We start from the raw sequence: 22,713 nt of genomic DNA on the forward strand, positions 1-22,713 counted from the left end.
CTGCTGGGATTCAGTTCCTTCTGGCAGGGCTTCCTATTATCATCCACCTGGAGACAAACAAGTTCCAAAGTGGGGCTGGTAAAAATAGGCAAAACATTCCCAGAGGCAATGTCTACCTTTAGATTGCAACTTCTATCCCTTCCTCTCTGATCAAAACCCTAAGATATTCTCCAAGAGTTTCACTAGGAGAGTCAAGATTTAACTCCCTCTAAAACAACAAGGGAAGGTATTTATGCAAGGGCAATAAACAAGCAGAATCAGGAATTCAGAATGGGTCAGAGTGCCACTGCAATACTTTGTCCCTCAGTGACTTTGCAGCTGAAATGTTTGTCTAAGTACAGATGCCACTTACACCTGTGCCACTTCCACCTCTTCACTCCCCAGTTCTCATCCACGTCTGGTACTGATCCGGCTGCGCAGCACTCATGACTGTGGTGTACACTGTATTACTGGCAGGGAAAGAGCAACAGAGCAAGTGAGTGACATCCCAAAGGCAGGAAGGGGATCTAGCTAGATAGGGGATCCATCTAGTTGGCAAGGCAGCAGGACAAGTATTTATGGAAACAAATATTCTGCTTAGGTACAGAAGGATTAGGAAAAGAGACTGATTAAATTAAAGACTGTGGGCACTAATTTTTAGTGTTCTTTCCCCCACACAGCACAACAGAGGAACTGTATTAAACAATTGATACTGTATGTCAGAGCTGAGATTAATCTTTTCCTTTTCTTATTACCTCACATCGACAAGGCAGAGGAGAGGTAGAGGAAGCCATTGCCAAGCTCCAATGACAATGACTGATGCAGAGAATAGGACCAAGCTCCATGTAAAAGTAAACCATAACATGATAACTTGTAAAAGTGCAATTTCTGGAATGGCATGGAAGAATGGTGTACTGAAACACATCTCTCAGAAATCCAGTAAATGGTATCTAAAAGCTTTATCCCACTTCCTTTATTACAAATTAATCAAAGCTCTATCAGAAGCTACTGTCAGTGTTAACATGAACCCGAAATTTCCGAAAGTGGGCAAAGGAGTCCGTGTGACATCCAGCTGCTCCTCCAAAGGAGTAATTTGTTTCACTACTCCAAAGCAATCTCCCATTACCAGACTGAGCCCAAACAAATGCAGTTCCCTAACTGAAGTGGTAGACACAAAAGGAATGGTGTTGTGGAAGTAGAGGGTCACGAGCAAAAGCCAAAATCTAAGCTGGGAAACCAAAAGACTCAGACACATAAGCAAGATCCTAAAGAAGTTTGTGGTGTACTTTCAAGTGCCCTGAGGCACAGCAGGAGGCACAGATCAACATTTCTCAATCTAATACTTACTTGTTTAAGACTGGCTTCACTGACAACACCTGTACAGAAAGTTGGAAGAGTTGTCGTCATTTGGGGAGATAAAGAGGAAAATAAATGGCTATTTAGAAACAGCAGTAGGATGAAGTTATGAAAGGAATAAGATAAAGTCAAGGACTTCCTGCCTTTTTTAAACATCAGACCATTTTACAGAAGCACTTTCAAAAAAGCCCTCTGAAAGACACGCCAATTCCCAAAGGTCACCATGTCTAATACTAAGCGTCTGTGCTTGAAATAAGAAACTGCACTAAAATGATGGGATTCACCTCTCACACTTTCCACCTGAACTGGTAAACTGTTACAAAATGCCTAAATAGGAGTCCAGAAGCATTTTGAACAACTTTCAGTCTTCAACCCAGTACAGATAGCTGTGCAGTAAAACTTGTTCCCCACAATAAAGCTTTTACATCCCTGATAAAAGAACGCTTCTGATTTGCAAAGAACTTGAAGAGCAACTCACAAGGCAGAATTTGAGAAATACCTTAAAGAGTGTATCAAAGTTGATGTTGTGCTGTCCAGTAGCATTGAGAGCTTTGATGGCTGCAGTTCTGTGGGAAAGCAACACATTATCAATTAAACACACTTGTCTATTCCAAAGGCTACAAAGCATCAACACAAACATCTTACTAAAGGCCTTGACATTGCAATGCCTGCCTTGGTTTAAAAAACCCCAAGCTGTGTGACTGGATCTCATCTCAGTGTTGAAGTTCCTGTTACTACTCCATTGAGTACACATCAAGAAGGAGCCTGCCAATCCCTTTTTGCACACAACCAGCTTAAAAATCCCATCGACGCACCTTCCTAGTGCCATCCAATACTTTGGCAGTGTTGATCTAAGTCATTTATCTTCTACTAAATTTTGCTTTCTGAGCAAGTTTTTGGCCTATGCATTATCTTTACAATTTTTCATCCTTTACACTAACCACAGTCACACCCTTTCCTCTGGCATCTGAAAATATTGCTCTGCACCATAGGTACTCCCTTCAGAGTGGCTTTACAGGAGCTGAATGACCTGCCTGCTCAAGGAGCAAACACCTGCCCATACCTCCAGCCACTTCTGCAATACGTGTTCTCTCCCCACAGTTTCCAATCAATTTACCTGCGATCGTCAAAAGGAGGAGGGGTAGTCCAATGATCATAGTTTGTCTCCACACGGAACCACCTGCAACAAGCATAGAAGCAAACAAAAGGTGAATCAGTAGGTAAGGCATCAAGTCCAACAATCAGTATCCCTATATTGCCAAAAGGAAACAACTCCCTCAAAAGGCAATTCCCTCTGTTTCTGCAAGTCCAAGGGACCCAAGCTGGTAGCTGTAACAGCCTTTACCATGAGCTATGGAACACTGGAATGGGGTGGGTGACCTCTTCTGCTGTAACCATGACCAAGAGGTGCCCCAGATCTCTCAAGGAAGTTGTGCCACTAAGTCACTTAGAAGGGAATGTGAGAAGCAAAAACCAAGTAGATTTTCCCTACTTACGCTCCACCTAAGGGATCAAGAGGCCAAAGATCTGCTGGCCCTCTTCTATTTCTTGTTATGACCATGCCTTCTTTAGGTGAGACGCCTCCTACAATATAGTAAACCTCAGCAATGATGGGAATGTCAGCCAGTCTGAGAACAGCAGACTGGAAGTCCTCTGCTTCGCTCAGGGTCTAACAAAAAAAAGGACATGACAGTGAGGTTAAGCACAAAAACAAGCACTGGGACATCTTCAAAAGATAAAGGTCCAGCTTTTCTGAAAATGGTAATGGACTCTAATGTGCTACTTGAGAATATTAATATAACAACATAACAAAACAGCATAAAATAACCCCAGCACAGTTATTCACCATCTAGGAGTACAGCTGTCTTAACTGGTTATGACAAATCACAGCTAGTTGAAACACTCCCTAGGAAGCAAGTTTTGGCACAGCTTCTCCAGGACCTTTGGCACTGGAGGTTGCCCTCCAAAAGGACTGGAATTGCCTCATTACTGAATACAGTCCACACTTAGTTTCTCCTGAGAAATCCATTTGCTTATTGAGTTGCTAAGTCGTCTGTGCCACTAATTCTAATTTACTAGGATGTTTAATTAAGGACAAACATGGCATGGTGGTGAAATACAAGATCAACTCAGTGCACTTACACGTCGCACAAGCCAGCTGACAGGGTAATTCCTATTGAGGAAAGCAGCTATAGCATTTTCCCACCATCTACCACCATCTGGGGAGAAAAAAAAAATCACTATAAATGTAATTTATATACAGTGAGATAGGGTAGGTGCCAATCAGCACTAAGCATTAACATTTTACAGGAGAAACACCAACAAGGAGCACAGCCTTCAGGTGAAATATATATAGACAACATAATTCCAACTGACAGCCACAGCAGCTGGATTAACACCCCTGCTTTCCAGAAACCATCTCAGACCTGTCATGACAGGAGTGATAATAATCACCTCATTGCTCATCTTACTGAAATATTAGAACAGGAATAATTTCACAGAAATAATAAAACAGCTAAAAAAGAGGTAGTGCTAGTGTTTGTTACTGGGAATAATAAACAAAGTGCAAAAACCAGAAGGCCGAGTTTGTTACTATTTAAACACACTTTGCAAAGCACAAAAAAACCCCAAAAACCAGTCTGCTTGTCACTTGATAGACCCTGATCTAGTCATCCTACTTCCCCAAGAGCCACATGCTCATTTCCCTCTATTTGTAGTTCAGTTGCAATGAACTGAAAACAGCTTTCACTTCAGATAAGCCAGCAAGCAGTCAACAGCAGCCCACGGACAGAACTGCTGCGTGCATGAACATAGGATGTGGAGAGACATAGGACTGTGATACACAAGATTTCCTCAATCAGGCCTTTCAGGAGACTCAAACACATAATACTTGCCTTTAAGCTGAACTAAAAGCAGTTTGCCCCAGTGAGTATTAGCCCAGGACACTCCAGTTTGAAAGCATTAAGTAACTACTCTGGAATCAGAAGCAGTGTGTGTGTAAACTATGGAAAGAATTTAGTGAATCCAACAAGGCAGCATTAGCAAACAGGAAGCATGAGGTGCAAGTGCTTCATAGCAGAACCCCTACTCAGGGATAATGTACTGGTGGAACACATACAGTGAATATTGTTTGCATAGCTCAGGAGTTGAAGAACAGATTGTTCAAGATTAAAAAGGAAAATGCTTATCACCATCACAAGGGAAAAATAAATGTTTTAGATGTTGGTTCTGAGAACACATTATTGCCAGTTCTAACAGTCACCTAATACAGAACAACACATTATCAGCCTCTTAAAAGGAATAAAGGGGAAAGAAATGGAGACAACTTCCTGAGCTTTGAGTTGGACATAACTGTCATGACTTGTGAAACTGAAGCCCTTATGAACAAGGCAGTGACCTTCCCCTGCCTTCCCCACTGCTACAAGCTTTAGTTCTCAGTAGTGGCATCTCTCAACTCTGCTCTACTACTGATCTTGCTTAACTGCCTTTCCAGTGTCTCCAGGCATTCCCTCAAGGCCTGCTGCCTTTCCCCCTAGATCTTCCCCTTCTCTATTTCCAACTGCTTTATGAGGCCAGACAACCGTGGAATACAGCAGAACCAGGAAAGGAGCCATTTCTTCGCTGTCCAAACTGCATTTCTTATCTCAGCCACCTCCAATGGTGTCTCTTGACCAGACCACATCTTTTACAGCATTCCCAAGGCTTTCCCCATCCTTTGACACTTTCAGCTCAGGTGACACTGCTGACAAATACCTTCTCCTACACAGCAGCTAAAACCAGGAATGTGTGCTTTCACTCCTCGAGGGCAAGACAATACATTCCACTTCAGATCCTTTTTGGCAACCTTAACCTCATTGCTCCCTCCGGGAGAAAAAGGCCAGGGCAGGCAACAATCAACAAAAACAACACACAACATCTACTGTGGAAGACACTTTACCTCGTTCATCTCCAGAAATGGTGAACTTGTGTGGACTTTGTCCAGTCCATAAGCCTACATAACCAAGAAATGTGGTGCCTTGGTACGCAACCTGAAAACGGGAAGGAGAGCAGTTGAGCATTACAGAACAGGAGACTGTTGGAATCTGCAGCTTGTACTTCTTTCATACCTATATTACTATAGCACACCATGCCTTCAGTTACAGGAAAACATGCCAAGCAAATTAGAAAGGGACTCTGAGGCCTCAAACTCACAGCATTTCAGTTGTTTGTAATCACTGACAGCTACAAGACTTTTGCTCAGGTCAAACTGCCAAGCAACAAACAGAAACTCTTCTGTTTACAAAATGGAGACTAATGAACATTTTAAAAAAAGACTCACAAAACTGCACTAGCAACTAATTGTTTTTTGAAAATCTTTGTCTAGAAACACACTTATTGGTCACAGACATTCACAATGTCTAAAGAAGAAAAAAAAAAAGCTGCTTAGAACTGGTTCCTACCAAAACTGATCTCTTTGCCATATTCCCTAATATCTCATTTTCTTTTTAGCATCTTGACATTTCTCTCTTTCAGCATCTCATAGAAATAATATCTTCAATACTAGATTAAGCTGTTCTACATTTTCCAGTCCATCACCATAAACTGGGTGTCCAGAAAGGAAAGAAAATCAGCATTCATCCCACACTGCTGGAGGATAACTGCGTTGCTCTAACAATCCAGTATATTTGGGATGGGAACCCCATTCCTACATTAAACCCCCCATCTAAGCAGCTATGGGGCTGTCCCATTCTTCATGGAACACCACCCAGCCACACCAACCCCAGACCATACCTGCCCACCCTTCATAAACTGCACATCCAGTGTGATCTTGCTCAGTATATCGACAAAATCGTAATCCAGGTTCCGACCGTGGTAAATGTTTCCTTTGTCATCCTGAGCCACAATGCTGGTACAGAATCTGCAAACAGAACAGGGCAGGGAATGACTGAAAGCACAGCTCTGGCACTGCTTGCAATATTCTAGCTGAAGGAGCTCAACCTTTCAGTAGTAATTGAGTTGATGCTCTGCTAAGTGCCATACAATGTTACCATACAAAGAGGAGTCTAGTACCACACCACAGTCCACAGCAGGTCAGAAATTATAGGGCAAGCAGAAAACAGCACTTCCACTTGAGACAAATCATTATTTCATTTCACTTTTGTAAGCCATAATGAAAAGCTAACATCTGAAAGCATCCATAAAGTGTCACACTTCCTGCAGTTAATTCTTATGATTTCATTTCCATTTGGACTGTCTATAACTTGAATCACAAGTAGATAAGTTCAAATTAAGTCCCATCAATAAAACTGAGGAAATTGGTTCACGTATCAGCCATTTCAATAACAGACTATTCTCTGGAACAGGAAGAGTGCTCTAACTCCTTGTGTAACAAGTTCGGTTTCATTAAAACAGGTTTTTTGTTGGAGTATATTGCATTAGCAGGAAATTAACTTATTTTCTCTGTAGTTTTGAGTTGGTCATTTCAGTGGTGCATAACTCTGCCTCTCAAAAGCATAAAGGTAAACAATTCTTCACGTAAGTAGCCTATTCCCAGTTGATGGGGGTTTTCTAGTATCCAAGCTAAGAAACTAGATTTCAGGGATCTCACCAAGACAAAATATGACAAGTATCCCCTGTGAAACTAAAAGAACCAGCACTTAAACACATAATATTCAATATTAGTCCTTACTAAAAAAAAAAAAAAAAATATAGAGACTGAGTACTACACAGTAAGAAAAAAAAAATCCAAATGCAAACAAGGAGCCACATGCTTTGGTATTTGCTAAAATGTATATGGGGAAATATTTTAGGATCTCCAGAGGCAACACCAAATGTTGATTCTTCTCCTGCACCGTGTTTCTAGAGCCAAAAGAGACAATGAAACTCAGTATTTTTTCACTGAGATTTTGTTTGCTGCCATAAAAATACTACAGTAATTTTCCACTGTTCAAATCGGGAAGTGATATTATGCAGCCATTGAACTTTCATCCAGAAAATAGTTTAGTAGTAACTTTCTCAGATAAATGAGAGAGCAACTAATTATTCTAGCCTCCTTTCTGGCAATTTTTAAGTGACAGAGAACATTACATCACCTTCAAACATAAACGATCTCTACTTTTGGATGGACCATACCTTACGAGCAAAAATGATTTTTGAATTTTAATACGTTTACATATAGGTACATACACAAAACTATGACAGATATTACTTGTACTTCCCAATAGAAAACATAACCGTTTCTCGTTCCATTCAGCATTCAATCGGCCAAAAGAGAATGAAGCCTTCCGGCTGAACAGATGAACTGCTCTCAAAACGAACAGTGCAAGTAACCCACCACGTGCCTTCTCCCACGCTGAACTGAAGCTCTACGCCAACCTGTACGAGACCATGTAAGTACTGGACACTTACGCAGTGGATTCGTAGGCAAAGTTCAGCAGGATTCCATCTCCGAGATTGATTCCCAGAGCTTTGCACATCCCCGCAATCTCTCCCGCGAAGGGCTGCGGCATGAACAGCTCCAGCTCGGCTGCTATGGGCTGGATGACCTGGTGAACCCATTTCGGTACGCTCTCGCTGCAAGACACACCCGAGGGGTCAGCCGAGAGCGCGCCAGCGGCTCACACCGGGCACCCCTGCGCTGCTCCATCAGCCCTCCCGGCGCGGCCCCGCTTGTCCCCGCTCTCCGCCCGCCCGGCCGCACGCACTCGATGATCCGCTGGACGGCGGCTCGCAGGAAGGCGGGCTCGAAGTGCCGCAGCACGGGCAGCCAGCGCTGCTCGGCCGGGCTGTCCAGGCTCACGTTGCAGCGCAGGGGGGCCGCCGCCCCCGCCGCCCCGCACAGCAGCGCCAGCAGCGCCCACGGCCCGCAGCCCATGGCGCAGGATGGAGCGGCAGCGGCGCCCCCGGGCCAGCCCGCCCTTCCCCGCGCCCCAGGGCCCGCCCCGAGGCGTCACGGCCCGCCCGCCCGGAGCCTGCAAGCCCGCTTCGTCCCGTCAGACACGGGACCGGGCAACCACAGCAGCAGGTACATGGTACCGGGCAACATGTGCATTGCCCCGGCAGCGCTGCTGCTCGGCACGGTGATGAAAGCCGGTCCAACACGGTCGATTCCATACCGAGGGCAGAGGGGACAAACCCACGCTTGGCCGAGCTGTCAGCATGCTGGCTGACACAGCACAGGCAAGGCTGTAAACAAGAGGGAAACAGGAAGAGAGGAGACTAGACCGTTGTCCGCGGGGGCAAAAAATTACCACTCTTTTAGTGTCAGAGGTTATTAGTTTCTGCACACATGCACAAGGAAACAAACTGCTCAGCAGAAAAAACACTCCCACCACAGTACAACTGTGGTTTAAACGCTGTACTTTCTTTCTCCTCCCCCTACCTTTGACTCCAGCCCCTGCCCCACACTCCATCCCAACAGCACTCCGGCGTCAGCTACACGAGCTCCTCCACCTGAGAGCTTAACCATGCTCCCTGCTGAGTACCAATCCCTGCCCTTCCCTCAGCAGGAACATACAATTTGAATAAAGCAGAGAGCTGTAAAAAACAAAACAAAAAAAACCCAAAAAAAATCACACACCCTACTCTGTCCTTCTCACCCTTAAGCCTCTCTATGTTTTTTTTGCTCTAGGAAGCAGTGTGACAGCAAAACAAAATCCATACAAGAAAGAAAGTTATCACAAATACATATTAAACAAATAGCTAAGTGAATTCCCACATGGGATATGAACATTAATCTGGCTCCCTAAACAGAATGGAAAAAAGCACCCCCACTGAATGCATTTCCATTGTACTGTGCATGTGGCACCTGTTTCTGCACCACAAAGAAATCCCTTTCTATCAGACTTTGAAAAAGGACAGTATAAATAACTAAAGTTATAAATAGTTTATCAACTCCATTAAAACAGGTGGCTGGAGAAGGTACAAAAAATCCATTAATGGTCCCAACAGAGTTAGACACTAAAGCACAAGTTCAACCTTAGACAGAGAATCCATACACCCACATGATTTTTGCAGGTACTTGCCAAGACACATTGGCAAGTCCCACCAGAAGGCACACCACTATAGGAAAATATTCCTTTTTTCTCTGTTATGTGATGCTATTTTTGTATTTAAATGGCAACAAAAAAACCCATCTCCCAATACACTACCTGTATTTTTCTTTTCCCAGTAAGCTGTAATGAACTGTTCTTCCCCACAACACTTGAATTAATTTTACCTGCATCACAGATTAAGTTGGTATTATTAAATTGGTCAAAGCCAGCTGCTCAGACAACAGTTCACTCCATCTGTACAGTCACTCACCTAAGACAGGCACAGACACTAACTATATCCACATGCTTTACAGACTGAGCAGAGAATTCTTTTTTCTTTTTTTTTCTTTTTTTCTTTCTGTTGCTTAGTCATTAATTGCATCAAGTAGAATTTTTACCATACAGTTGTGTATTTTAATACTTACACATACATAAGTAAATTACATGAAATAAAAATATAATTGCCTTCTTCCCTAGAATGCTTTAAAAACAGATTCAAATCCACCATGGATTAAGGCCTGTGTCCTATTGATGCAGTATCCATCAGCTTGCAAGAGCTCCATTTGCATTTCCAAACAGATCAGAGCTAAATCCATAAGGCACCACAGTCCTCCTTTCCCTCAGGGTGATGGTGGGTGCAAATCAGCATCTCCAGGGTGATTTCTCCAAGGGTGATGAAGCTCTCTCCAGCATTCATTTTAGCAGCTGTTTTCTCTTTTTCAGAAGTGCATCTCTAAGAGCCAGCTAACCACAAAACAAGAGGCGAGTATTCAGTTAAGGAGCACAGTAACTGAGAAAACACCACTACTACATCAGAACTGTTCAATTTCTTTAACCTCTGATAAAAACTCCAGGAGCTCATCAGCTCAAGCTGGGAGCAGCAATGCAAATGCTAACAATTAAGAGTGGCAGAAACACTGGGGTTATGTACCTAAACTCCACAGTACAGTTTAAGAGCTGGGCCTTATCAAATCATACATGATGAAGATTAGAACAAACTATTCTACTGACTCACTTCAAACAGAAGAGATCAAGAAAGTTACAGTTCCGCAGAGAGGTAAGTAAAATTGGTGTTTTGTGAAGGAGTATCACAAAAGGGGGAAGAAGGAATTTTTACAAGTGCCATTATCACCCTAAGGAGATATTATTGTACATAAAACATGTTTTAAGCTAGTAAAGGAGCTAGCTCTGGACTATAGCAAGCAGGCCATTTTATCTTACCACTAAAAAGTGCAGCAGAATGCAGCAACATACAACTAAGATCCTCCAACCCACTCTAACAGGAAACCAACTTTCACAGGAAAAAAGGTATGAATAAATGCTGTTTAGCCATTACATTTGAATTTAAAACATTAATAAGGACAAAATCCTTCAAGATGTTCTTTTAGAATAACTGAGCCAAGTATAACTGTAAACAGCAGCTTCTTTAAAAGTACCTGGATTGTTCATTTGCAAACTATAGTGGGTGCTTTGAGAGCTGGTTTCAATGTTGTCAGCCTTAATTGAGGTGAGGCAGAATGATGCCCAATAAACATGTACAGAGAACATACACTAGTACTAGTCCACATCCTCCTGATCATCAGAAAAGCTTCAGATATTCTCTACTGAATCTACTAATAGTTCCTGTCTTGCCCTTCCTAAGGCAAGAAATTGCTGACAAATATAATTTAGATAAGGTGTATGATTCTGGAAACAACTCAAAGTTCAAGCAGAATGCAAAGACTTGCACAAAACACTATCTGGGAAGAAAAAACAACTGGACCACTGGACTATTTTATGAGTTTCTTGAACTCATTTGGATAAGTTCAGTTAATAATACCTTGTAAAACCCTAGACTGGCAGGGGCTTCACCACTGAGAGCAGCATTAGTGTCAAACTACTGTTTAACTGAAGTAATGTTTTTCAAAACAGCAGCAACAAGTAGCTAATAAACAGCACTTGCATCTGTTCCTCAGGAACATTTGTGACAAGCTATTAGATGACCTCTAGGCCAGGACAGATGAGTCTGTGATAGAACAGTGTCAAGAAAAAGGTCAGACTATGGAGAGTGAACCACAATCTGCAAAGTAGCTCTTCCTCTGGGGCAGGACTCAGGCAAGCCAAGCCACAGGCTTTCTCTGAGTACAGCAGCAGCACCTCAGGCCAGAGGGTAGGCAGCACCACACCAGTACCACAAATTACTGCTCACACCGCCCCATCCATCTCCAACGTGAAACATTACCTGTTTCTCCCTAAAGGAACGCTTGTTCTTGGTCCGGACACTATGGCTGTATCTCATCATCATGAAGTTCTTGTTCTTTTGCTTTTCTTTGTTGGAAGAGCTGGCAAATGGATTAATTTTGGTTTTCTTTTTCACAAATTCTTTTCTGTCTGTTTTTCCAGCCTAGAATAGACAGTGCAATAGAGCAAGAAGGGGTCAGTTTCCTTCACCAATTATCAACATCACCTGCCTGATGGTAACAGGTTCTATGGCACTAACAACAAATCTGGGTTCAGCATGACTTGGTTCATACATGCCTTCTCCCATACAGGCTGTATTTGTTAATTCACAGTGAAAATTTGGTCTGTCTGCATTTTCATGGTCACATGTGACCAGCAGGAGACTGTTTATCTGTTACATCCAAGATTCAACAGCAAAAAACTAAAATCATCTCTCAAAACCCACACAGCAGCTGGGCACCTGCCTTAGATATGCAGCCTCAGCATTTCCTCCTGCACAAGACAAACCCAAACCCAGAAGGACAGGATACAGGACACACCAGTTCCTCACCTTTGCAGTTGCCAGTCTGGTCTCCTTGTCTGACTTGGGCTTCTTATGCAGATGTTCAATATCTCTGAGTGAAAGCAACTCCCCCCTACACACAAATCCAAGAAAGGTCACCACACAAAACTTCAGCTGGTAAGGAAAAAAAGATGCCCTCTTCACCCTTTGTCTCTCACCCATCCTAGGCCACTGTCTCACCATCAGTTTAGACATAGACACTTGTTGTTCCCTTCAGGCTGCTCCTCGTGCTTGGGATATCCATTACAAAAGTCATCCACTCATTTTTCAAGTCCTTTTTTCACCAAATTTTAGAAACACTGGAGCTATAACCAGGCAGCTAGCGCTACAAAATGCTCCCTCTCATGCCTCTTGGCCTGAACAAGTCGAAGAGTCTCAGAGCTTCCACAAGCTTTTTTCCCCCAAGTATAACAAAACAACCAACCCAGCATGCATTCTAGGCTCTGGCTGTCATGAGGGAACACTGATCAACAGCAGAGCTCTGTGCTCTACTGCAGTGAAGAGCTGCATCAGTCAAGGATAGGTAAAAAAACACCCTCAACAGCCCGTATCCTACCTGCCCTCCTCCTCCTCCTCATCATCTATTTCAATATATTTCCGCTTTGCAGCTTTGCCAGGTGCAGAATTAAGTTCTTTGGAAAGCTGGGCAAGACGTATTTTCTTGAAGTCTTCCTGAGTTAGCAGCCTACTTGTACTGACTGCTGCAGCTTTGGCTTTTCGTTCCTCTACAGGCATGCTTTTCACTTTTTCTGCCTTTGGAAAACAAAACAGTACAAAAGAATCAGAGCTTTGCAATCCACTCCTGTGCCACAATCCACGATCCTTGCCTCCCAAATACACATCATGCAATGGCAATATTGTTGGGAAATGCTACAACCAGATGTCAGGCTTTTTCCTTTTTCTCATATGCAACATCTAGTGTCTGAATGGAGTACACACACACCGGATTTTAGGAGTGCAAGCTCTCAGCTGATTATCACAGCTCTGAAGGCATTGAGCCCTGAGATACAACTCCTACCTCTCCCACCCTAACAGCATGTGTACTTCAGCAGCACTGCTAAACAGCACTTCAGCCTCACTGCTTCAGGACAGCTCACTCTGAAGGCCTGGGTAGGTATTTAAGAGCAGCTATGTGAAGGTGAAGAGCAAGATAATCTGGTCTGTGATTAACAAGACTCATAGGTATTTGGCATAGAAGAGACTTGGAACTCACTACTTGTTGCTGCTCCTCATCTGAGGAGTGATGCACATCAATCCATTCTCCATCGTCATTGTCCTCCTCCTCACTCAGGCTAGCACTTTCCCAGCCATCTGCTCACAGAACAAGTACAGAGCTGTTAACACAAACTCATCTTCACTACCCAGATTGGCAATAATTGATGCTTGGATCACCTGCTCTTACTGCCTTTCCTTTATTTCACTTATCTCCTAACTACATTTTGCCCTGGGACACAATCCATGCTATGCTCTGCAGAGCTCAATTCTCATCTCCAAGACAAGATCCTGAAAACAAGGTGCATTTGGGGCAGCCTGAAACACCACAGAGTTAACAGACACTGATTACACTCCTCAGTAATAGTGCTTCCCCCTCCCAGCCACCTAAACCAAGAAGAGAAGTACTGTGCTTCACAGCTGGGTTAGTCAAGACAGTCACAGCACTGCTCTTCACTGCCGTGCCAGCAAGCCCAGTGTTACAGTGATCACTACACAGCCTGTCCCATCAGGGCCTACATTCCTCCAGCACAGCTCCTGCAGCACCTGCAAAGCACTCAGACTTCATTCGCCAAACTCTGCCTTGCTTTTAACGACTCTTCCATCTCTTTTCTGACTCAGGCAGGGGTTCCAGGGTGCGTAAAGCATTTGCAAAGGAACTGAATTAAATAGGCCAAGTATTATATCCAACTACTATTTTGGTGTTCTATAATATTCAAAAGGTTTTATTTAGGAGAAGATGAACACAAGGTTCACAGCTGTACTGTCTGTCCCTCTGCTTCCCATCTCAGTGTGTATCATAAAAACCAAAACAGTACCAAACCTCACTGACAAACAGCACTTACTCAAGGATGGACATATGCAAGCCAAGGCACAGCACAGCAGGAAATGAAATGCACAAAAACGAGGTTCCATGTCCACATAAGATCTTGGTGATGGTGATGCCCAAACCAGAATTTTTAAAGAAAAAAGGCCAACCTTCCTCTTGGGCTCCTCCCTTTTCCTTTTGATCCTCAACCTCCAGTACTTCTGCTCCTGGAATGTAGTCTTTGGCATCCAGTTCTCCATATTCATGAATCCTAGCTTCCACCGAGGCCTCGGTAGGCTTACCCTGCACATTAACAAAATGCATCAAGCAGACTGCTATAATATCCACCAGTCCATGAAAATACCTGGAAGAACAGGAGGGTGTTGCTCCAAAGACCTTTCCTTACTTCATGTGGCAGAGTTTAATGACTCGGGTTGAACACATCTCAGAAAACAGCTGAATTTCAGGAGCATGACCTATCCATGAGTTAGATGACTGAACTAATGACATGTGGATAGCACACCATGTCCAAAGGCAGAAGGCAGAGGAACACCTTCTCAAGAGGATACTGAGACCAATTCTCATCATTTTTGAGCACATCAATTTTTAGTGCGTGCAAAACACATGAAACACTTACCCTGAACTTTTTCTGCAGCATCTCTGGATTCAGAGAGCGGAACAGGTGGATCAGAGTTCTTGCAGACATCATCACATCTGCCCAGAAAATGAGAGAGTCAGGAAAAAAGCAGAACTCTGAGCAAACTAAAAGCTCACAGAGATCACCAGCATTGACAGCTGACTTATGTCTTCTATGAGCTTACAGCTCCCTCTGATTTCTCTGGTATAGAACAAAGCACTTCCTCAGGGCTAACTCTTCTTAACAATCCCTTCTCTTGCTTTATTTTTGTCCATTAGTTCCCCTGCCATAACTACCCTTGACTGTTTTGTCTCCCATGGCTACACACTCCAAATAGAGAGATGTAACCCAAACACTCAAAGTGGTCTCAGCCCTTAAAAACCAATTAGGACAGCACCCCCATGAAGGCTGTAACTGAAGACCACATAACACAGGAAAAAAATGAGTTTAAAGTGGTACCCATGTAATATTTACTTTTATTTTTATGCGTCTTGTACTGAACAAGGTCTTGGAGCAGATCTTCAGTCATGGCCAAGGGACACCTCGCAGTGATTTCTTTTATTGCGTTGATTCTAAAAACAGGGAAAATTCATTATTTTCTCAACACCAGTTAGGATAAAGTGCCACTTACAGACTGAATTTCCTGAAACTTGAAGAACCTTATACAGCATTTATACAACATCCAGTGTAAGAGGAGAAAACCATCATAAAATACTCCCAGCAAAAATATACAAAGTTGAAGCTAACATACTTTTAACTCAAGCAGCTTCTTGAAAGCATGGCACAAGTAACAGGAGTAAGGTGCAAGTTGTTTAAAAAAAATACATATTTTACCACATATTTGGAGTTTGACATGACTCATACAATTCTGTACGCACCCTACAGTCATGACCTCCCCAGAATTCTTGTCTGTGACGAAGTTGTTGGCAATGGTCATCAACACGGACTGGATAATCTGAAAATAAAAAAAAAAAAAAAACACATATTTAATAAAAACTTAACACAGGTGTTATTAACAGATACATCCTTTTTCATAGAAAGACACATCAGGACATGTCAGTACAGTCCACGAGTATTTTCTAAACACAAATTTTACTGCAGAAAATAAACATCTTTCCCCACCCCCGGCTTTATGAAACAACACCTCAGAACTTGCAAAAATTGCTGCAATTACCATAAGCTTTTCCAACAAATCTGACCAATTCTTCTTCCCCCTCCCCACACACACACTCTGTTGAAATTCCATGCTGCCCTGCTGCCCATTTAATATTCACCACAGGTACAACACTGACCTCAGGTGGTACCAGCTGATGTGAAGCCTGTGCAGCAAACAGAAGAATCTTTGTCACTTCTGGAAGAAAAAGAGGAAAAAGATGCCAAAACTTATTGCTGCAGCTTGCTCCAGCCAATAAGCACATCCCTTAAAACTCAACAAGCTGCTCAGTCAGGCCCAAAACCATTCTTTGGGACAACTGTTTCTCCTCTCCCACCAAGCATTAGGAACTCCTGTGGCCTCCACCCAGCCACAATAGCCAGCTGAAGCAAAAGGAAATGCTTCAGAACTGCAGTTAAACCCCAGTAAAAGGAAGCAGCATGAGGCAACCATGCTTAGCTTAGCTGGTCAGGATTAGGGACTCAGATTCTTTTTATTCCTTTGCTCAAATCCTCAAGTAAGGAGCCCTGAGTGCACACAGCCTCCACAGAAGTCCAAAGCACTTGGCACTTCCGGCAGTCACGGATTTGTACATCCTTTGTCCACACTGGACTACTCCCACTTCCCACCAAACCACTGCTACCTGTCTGTTTTCAATGCCACTTTTATCAAATGTCTGTACATGAGACATGAGAGATCAGCAGTACCTAGAGTAACTACTTACCCCTCTGATGGGGCTGGAGGAACCTCTGAACAAAGGGGTAGAAATTAAACAGAAAAAGCTGCAAGGCAAATTATGACCTGTTATCTTCTTGTCTTTGAACTTGAGATCACCTTCATAAGATGACACATGTTAAAACCATCTCATTCTAGTGTGCTCACCAAATGCATCAGATTTTAGAGTAAAATGTTGTCTCCTATGTTGAGTTTGATATTTGTGGGACAAGGAAATGAATTGCACCAAGATAAATACAGCTGCAATCTTTGCACCTGGTCTTTACCATTTAAATCCTTATGTGCTCTGAAATTGCCCAACTTGGACTGGATTATTCTTCACTTAATTCAGTGCTAATATTTTATTACTGGGTAGTTCACATAAAATCCTCCAAGTGCAGTTTCCTTCTTGTTCAGCACCACCTGACTGAAAACTCTGGTCAGCATGAGCAGCTTCCCAGGAAGGTCTTGGAAGCACCAAGTTCTCCTCTGTTCTTTAGGTTCAGCTCCCGTATTCCAGACCAATAGTTTTCTCTAGGAGAGCTCACTTAGTATCACAAGGTCTGTACCACTGTGCCATTCCATGAGGTGTACTGGCAACTCCCTGACCATCCCTACACGCTTTTGGACATACAGAAAAACTAAACTTTACTTTCCAGAGGCACAAGGCCAGAACATGCCCAACCAAACCAGGCTGGTTACCAACAGATCACCATAAAGTCATCCAAGTACATACCTCATGTATTCCAACAAGCCTGGATATTAGGTCCATGAGCATCATCTTCACTTCAAATCGTTCCTTGCAGTTCTCCAGCTGCTTCAGCAGTTTCTCAGCAAAGTCTGGAAGAAGCAAAATGGTTTTGCAGAAGACTGAATGAGCACAACACACAACTCAAATGGGATTACAGTCAGAAGAGGAAGTTTGATTTCTTCTTATTTTCAAGGCCCAGCACCCTTTCACAGAATAAATTCAAGGTGACCAAAGCACATATTCCAATGGGTTATTTCACTTCTCATGTGCCTAAAAGGCCTGCTGTGCACAGGTTCAGCAGAGGGAACCAGCAGATGTTCCCCAACACCATAAGCACTGGGTCAGCACTGAAAACTATGTTTAGATACATTTTGGGTTGATCTGAGAAAATTACATCCCCAGAGATTCACTGGAACAGATGACAACCAAATCAAGTGCTGTTAGATTAACACAAATTGCACTAAGAGTTCACTGCACACTCACCTTGGGGATCATGAATCAAGTGAATGGCAGAGAAGTTGAACACCTCTGGCTTGCTCTTCTTTTTCTGCTTCTGCATGGAACCAAGAGTAAAAGACAATTTCTCTTTTTCTGAGTAAAGTGCTTCAGTTTCAAGGTTGCTGTCAAAAGACTGCTGCCTCATCAAGAAGATTTAAAAATTATCCTTATTTTCAGCCACACAGCAATATCTGCCATCTGCAGCTAAACAAGCAGGGCAACAACAGGACTTCTGTAGTAGAAGGATCAATCCAAGGTGATGGGAAGCCATACAGCCCTCTCCTCACCTTGAGGACCTTCATGGCTTTCTCCAGTTTCTTCTTGCGCTTGGTGGTTTTCTTGTTGGTGGCATAGCGCATCATCAGATCTCTGGCTGTGGGGCCATCATCCTTGGGGAAGGAACACAACACTCAAGTAACCCAGGCTTCAAATGGCAATCACAAACAAACTACCAATAGCTTTCAATACCACATACTCTGAAAACTATCCCCCTTCCTAAGGGTCAGAACACATAGGTACCAGCATCTAGAAAGAAGAGCTTAGCATTTCTCTTTTAACAGACAGCAAAGACATCCTGCCATCATTTGGGGCCAGATGTCAGACACTGAAATTGTGAACCACAGAAACATCTGGAGACAGCTAGACGGGACAATGAGTAGCACCCAGGCAGACAGATCAGCAAAGCCAGAGTCACCAAGATAACAGAACCAAGAACAAGTCTGAAAACCAGAGAAGGGAAGTATTTGGTCGCAACACCCACCTCAGACTCTGACTCACTGCCCTGTTTCTCATCCTCATCTTTCCCAAGGAAGAACTTCAAACCAGCAACTAACACCTGAAAAATAAAGTGAGATCATGTGGGACAGGGTTTACAGCCACCCTACACCCACACCTTAAACTGTGCAAAGACTTAATCATTTTTTTTAATAGGCATGGATCTGTTCAGAAAATAAAGCAAGTTACAGCCTGAAAGCCACAAGTGTTTTACAAACCCAGACAATTTTAGCTGCCCATCATCCCTCAGAGGCAATCAGAACCACAGAGCACCTGAGCTGCTATGATGCCAAATTCAAAGCTGCCAAATGTCTTTTTATCATCCTGCAAAATAATTTCAACAGTTACTCCATGTCAACATTGTCAGGAGGCGCTAGAGAGGTGAGAGCCATGGTGATGCTCAGAACTCTCAGCTTACATTAATTCACATCATTCAGCTGGTTAAGTTTTTAGTTTTGGTTGGCTGACTGTTATTGAATGGAACCACTTTTGGACCTTGACAGGGTAAAAACTTGTCTCAAGCCATAGGACAAGTTTTTAAAGCCTCCAGAGCCAACGCAGAAGGCCCAATATTCAGTCAAGCCCCAGGCAGGACAGCTGCTCTCCTCAGTTAACCACAGGCTCACAGTGCAGATATTAAGGAGGTGATATCCTGACAGCCTCTGAAGAGCAGCGAAAAGAACATCCACACTCCCCGCACCGGGCTACGCTTGTTACAAGATAAGCTGCCAAGCTCCACCTCCTCTCATAAGGGCTGTTTTGAGAATTAAACAAGCAACAGACAAATCAGTCTAGTTTGTTTGCTATAACAACCTATTAAGATGCAGCCACATGAAGGTGGCAGCCAAGGTAACATCCAGTGTGTCAGTGATTTCTGCTCTCACCTTGGTCACTTTGGAAAAGCAGGCAGTTGTGATGACATTGACTGTTTTGGCATCATTCCTGAAAAAAAAAAAACCAACCACATCTTATTTCAAGTCTAGCAATTTCACCTTCTCAGAAAACTAGTTCTCTGCAAATATTTAAGTAACTCATTTCACATGAGACATTATTTCTTCTCAGCTAAACTCCTTGCACAAGTTACAACTCCACTAGGCTACAATTAGGAAGTCATTTAAGTCACTATCTCCCGCATTATGTTTTGTACCACATGCCACAAAGGATGCCCGTGTGCCCTACAATAAAGGGCAAATCGACACAAGCCTGCCAGACCCACCAAATATTCCTTCTGTAAAGCTCTATCATCACATCCAGAGATATCTTGGCAGCAGTGGGATTGCTGTCTCTCAACATGGTGTACATGAAGTTCTGCAGTGCCTACAAAACAAGTTGAAAAGATGTCTTTAGAGGTCTTCCACAACAGCAGGTCAGGTCAAAGGACACGTGGAAGCCAAAGCACCTACTGTGTTCACTTTGTTGTTCTTGTGTTTAGCATTGACGTTCTTGATGTCCGTCACAATGTGAGTGTACAAGGTCTGCAAGTGGAGAGATGATGGGGAGTAACACACAGAGGAGCACACACCCTGTGCCCAAGCACTTCCCAGCTGATCACCTCTGAGAACATCACTGACTTACAGCAGGAAAAACAACAGGAAAGCATCCTATGGAGACTCATGCATTTGAAAACCATACTGAATTCACAGTACAGCAAGGCAGGACAATGAACAGCATCAAATCTTGATTCAAATCCTGCCCCTGCCTCATTCAAGCCTGTTCTGACAGCCAGGTTTTTCACCTGCAGACACAAACTCAGCAGCAGAACTCAGTTATTCATCCAACACTGAGCTGGAGCCCTGCCTCCAGCACTGACTGCTCAAACACCTATAAGCTATTTTAAATGCTACTTTCCCAACCAAGCAGAGAAGAGCTGCTTATTCTGGCATCACCTCTGGCAAGCTGGACAAAACCCACTGGAGATGCAGGTTTTTGTCAGCACACCTTACCTTTCGTAGCAGCTTATCGTGGCACCGCAGCAGTTGAAAGAAGAGCTCCAGCAGACTCGTGGGATTTATTAGATTCTTGTTTCTCAACAGGATCAGAGCCTTACAGAAGGTCTGCAAGAGAACCCAAACTTCACATTGCTCTCCAGCTTCTCTTTATTGACAAGCAAACCCGAAGCTCTCGTCTCACACCAAGGGCAGGGTGAGCCCGAGCCGGTCTCACCATGCGCAGGTCGGGGTCCAGGACCGTGTGGTGGTAGGAGAGTAGCTCCTTCAGCTGCTGCGGGAAGCTGGCCATGTGCTCGGGGTAGCAGTGGGCAACCTGCAAGGGACAGGGCGAGCGAAGGCTCTAGAGCACACCTGCGCTTACCTCACAGGCCTGGCAAGCTTCATTGCTTGTATATCAGTAATAAGCACGGAGGCCGGTACCAAGCACAGGCTGCTACAGCCGCTAACAAGAGGCTGGGGCCCGGGGGCTCACCTGCGCCAGGAACATCAGCAGCTCGGCCAGCTCCTTACTGGGCTTGTCCGGCTGGAAGGTGAAGATCTCCACATGGGACTGGTAGTGGTGGTACTGCTGCAGGAACTGCACACACAGAGAACAGCGGCAGCTGAACAGCACCCGCCCGTACGCCGTGCCCGTCGCGCAGCCCGCCCCAACCGCTCCCTGGTCCGCACCTCTTCGGTGTAGGAGGTGGGGTCGCGCTTGATGAGGTTCTGCAGCTGGGGCAGGTTGCTGGGCAGTTTGTTGCCCTGGCGGCCCGACATGGCTGCGGGCACCGGCACCGGGAGCGCAGCACACGAGGACTCAGCTGGCCGCCGCCATCTTAGCCCGCCCTCGACGGCCGCCGCCGAGGGACAAACCTGTGCGGGAGGCGCGCTCCGTCAAAGCGCCCCTTGGCGGCGGAGCGTCGGCGGAGAGAGGCGGCTCCCGGCCGGCCCCGCTGCCCTCGGGCCGGAGGCTGGCACAGCGGGGAGAGGCGGCTCCCGGCCGGCCCCGCTGCCCTCGGGCCGGAGGCTGGCACAGCGGGGAGAGGCGGCTCCCGGCCGGCCCCGCTGCCCTCGGGCCGGAGGCTGGCACAGCGGGGAGAGGCGGCTCCCGGCCGGCCCCGCTGCCCTCGGGCCGGAGGCTGGCACAGCGGGGAGAGGCGGCTCCCGGCCGGCCCCGCTGCCCTCGGGCCGGAGGCTGGCACAGCCCTGCGGGGTTAAACACAGAGAGGGGCACGGCACCTCAGCCGTAGCGCTCCAGCAGAGCGCTCGCTGTCCTCCCCTCCCAGCTACTTGGAGAAAAGATGCTTCTTAGTGCATCTCAAATGGTCACTAGAGAAGTGGTCAGCAATAGAAAGGAATTCTCAGAGAGGAAAAATAGTTAATTCTTATTTAGTCTTTTTTAAGTTTAGCTTTTGATGGAGAGAATAGAAAGCTGGTCTTTTCATTTGCTTAGCTTATACTTCCTTTAGGCAACTACTTACTTACACTGTAGAAGAGCTGTCATTCCTTGGTACAGTTTACTTAGCAAACAGTAGTAAATAAATCTCATCCAATAAATGCTCTTAGGTTCAGCCAGACAACATCTATCAGAATAGCATCAAAGCTTAAATATGGTACAGTCCAAAACCATTAACGCAACCTTCCATTTAAGTCACCACTACTTTTACTGAAATGCTTTTCACTCTGTTGGTGAGAATCTCAGAGCCAGCTGCAACCACCTAAGCACATACCTGCTACAAGGTTACCAGTGGCAGCCTGAATAGACCTGCTCACATGAGTTTGGGCTTTCCTGTACCCATTAAAGCAAGAACAGCACATCTCCTTCTACATAACTACACAGCCCACAAAAAAAAAAAAAAAAAAAAAAAAAAAAAAAAAAAAAAAAAAAAAAAAACCAAAAAGAAAAGAAAACACTTGGGGAGCAAAATAACTGCAAAGGAAAGAGAAAAATCTGTTACCATGTGCATAGAACAACAGCAAGCCCTCCACCACCAAAAAATTCAATTAGCACTTAATACATTTACCTTGCCAGCTATTTATTTGGTTCATTAGCATCCAGACCTGTTTAGCCTCTACTTGAAGACAGCTTAACTTTAGTGAGCACTC

At 44.4% G+C, this 22,713-nt stretch overlaps 2 protein-coding genes and 1 long non-coding RNA gene across 3 annotated transcripts in view; 1 reads left to right on the top strand and 2 right to left on the bottom strand.

Annotated features, from left to right (window-relative positions):
* Positions 1-7,697, top strand: part of LOC128787310 (uncharacterized) — a 16,516-nt gene extending 8,819 nt beyond the window's left edge. The window contains exon 3 of the long non-coding RNA XR_008430659.1: positions 7,568-7,697. This is a non-coding gene — a long non-coding RNA (uncharacterized LOC128787310). The remainder of the gene's footprint in view (positions 1-7,567) is intronic.
* The window catches only part of NAAA (N-acylethanolamine acid amidase), an 8,921-nt gene extending 699 nt beyond the window's left edge, over positions 1-8,222 (bottom strand). Inside the window, exons 1-10 of the mRNA XM_053941366.1 lie at positions 8,019-8,222; positions 7,723-7,887; positions 6,106-6,232; positions 5,273-5,363; positions 3,478-3,554; positions 2,832-3,004; positions 2,453-2,515; positions 1,835-1,901; positions 1,327-1,355; positions 353-449 (exon numbers count right to left, since the gene is read on the bottom strand). Coding sequence (XP_053797341.1) covers positions 374-449; positions 1,327-1,355; positions 1,835-1,901; positions 2,453-2,515; positions 2,832-3,004; positions 3,478-3,554; positions 5,273-5,363; positions 6,106-6,232; positions 7,723-7,887; positions 8,019-8,188 — 1,038 coding nt within the window. The 5' untranslated portion in view covers positions 8,189-8,222 and the 3' untranslated portion in view covers positions 353-373. The remainder of the gene's footprint in view (positions 1-352; positions 450-1,326; positions 1,356-1,834; positions 1,902-2,452; positions 2,516-2,831; positions 3,005-3,477; positions 3,555-5,272; positions 5,364-6,105; positions 6,233-7,722; positions 7,888-8,018) is intronic.
* A 760-nt stretch (positions 8,223-8,982) lies between these two features.
* On the bottom strand, positions 8,983-21,514 carry SDAD1 (SDA1 domain containing 1). Its single transcript, XM_053941267.1, has 22 exons — positions 21,295-21,514; positions 21,098-21,202; positions 20,840-20,938; positions 20,620-20,730; positions 20,080-20,151; positions 19,893-19,993; positions 19,561-19,618; positions 18,663-18,737; positions 18,190-18,291; positions 17,888-17,957; positions 17,390-17,493; positions 16,664-16,721; positions 16,079-16,137; positions 15,665-15,741; positions 15,261-15,358; positions 14,787-14,863; positions 14,320-14,452; positions 13,343-13,440; positions 12,686-12,882; positions 12,118-12,202; positions 11,569-11,730; positions 8,983-10,091 (listed from the first exon to the last, which is right to left on the bottom strand). Exons 1-22 carry the CDS (start codon positions 21,382-21,384, stop codon positions 10,041-10,043), a joined length of 2,082 nt encoding a protein of 693 aa, XP_053797242.1. The 5' UTR covers positions 21,385-21,514; the 3' UTR covers positions 8,983-10,040.
* Positions 21,515-22,713: the final 1,199 nt, after the last annotated feature.

Source organism: Vidua chalybeata, chromosome 4 (assembly GCF_026979565.1).
Source record: "Vidua chalybeata isolate OUT-0048 chromosome 4, bVidCha1 merged haplotype, whole genome shotgun sequence".
NCBI classification, from domain to species: domain Eukaryota; kingdom Metazoa; phylum Chordata; class Aves; order Passeriformes; family Viduidae; genus Vidua; species Vidua chalybeata.

What these genes read in the sequence shown, in the direction of transcription:
- SDAD1 (XM_053941267.1), bottom strand. Translation starts at nt 21,384, where the DNA reads ATGTCGGGCCGCCAGGGCAACAAACTGCCCAGCAACCTGCCCCAGCTG. An exon ending in ATCAGCTGGTACCACCTGAG is followed by an intron (nt 15,742 to 16,078) that starts GTCAGTGTTGTA and finishes TTTTATTTTCAG; the next exon opens with ATTATCCAGTCCGTGTTGAT. An exon ending in TGCTGCAGAAAAAGTTCAGG is followed by an intron (nt 14,453 to 14,786) that starts GTAAGTGTTTCA and finishes GTTAATGTGCAG; the next exon opens with GGTAAGCCTACCGAGGCCTC.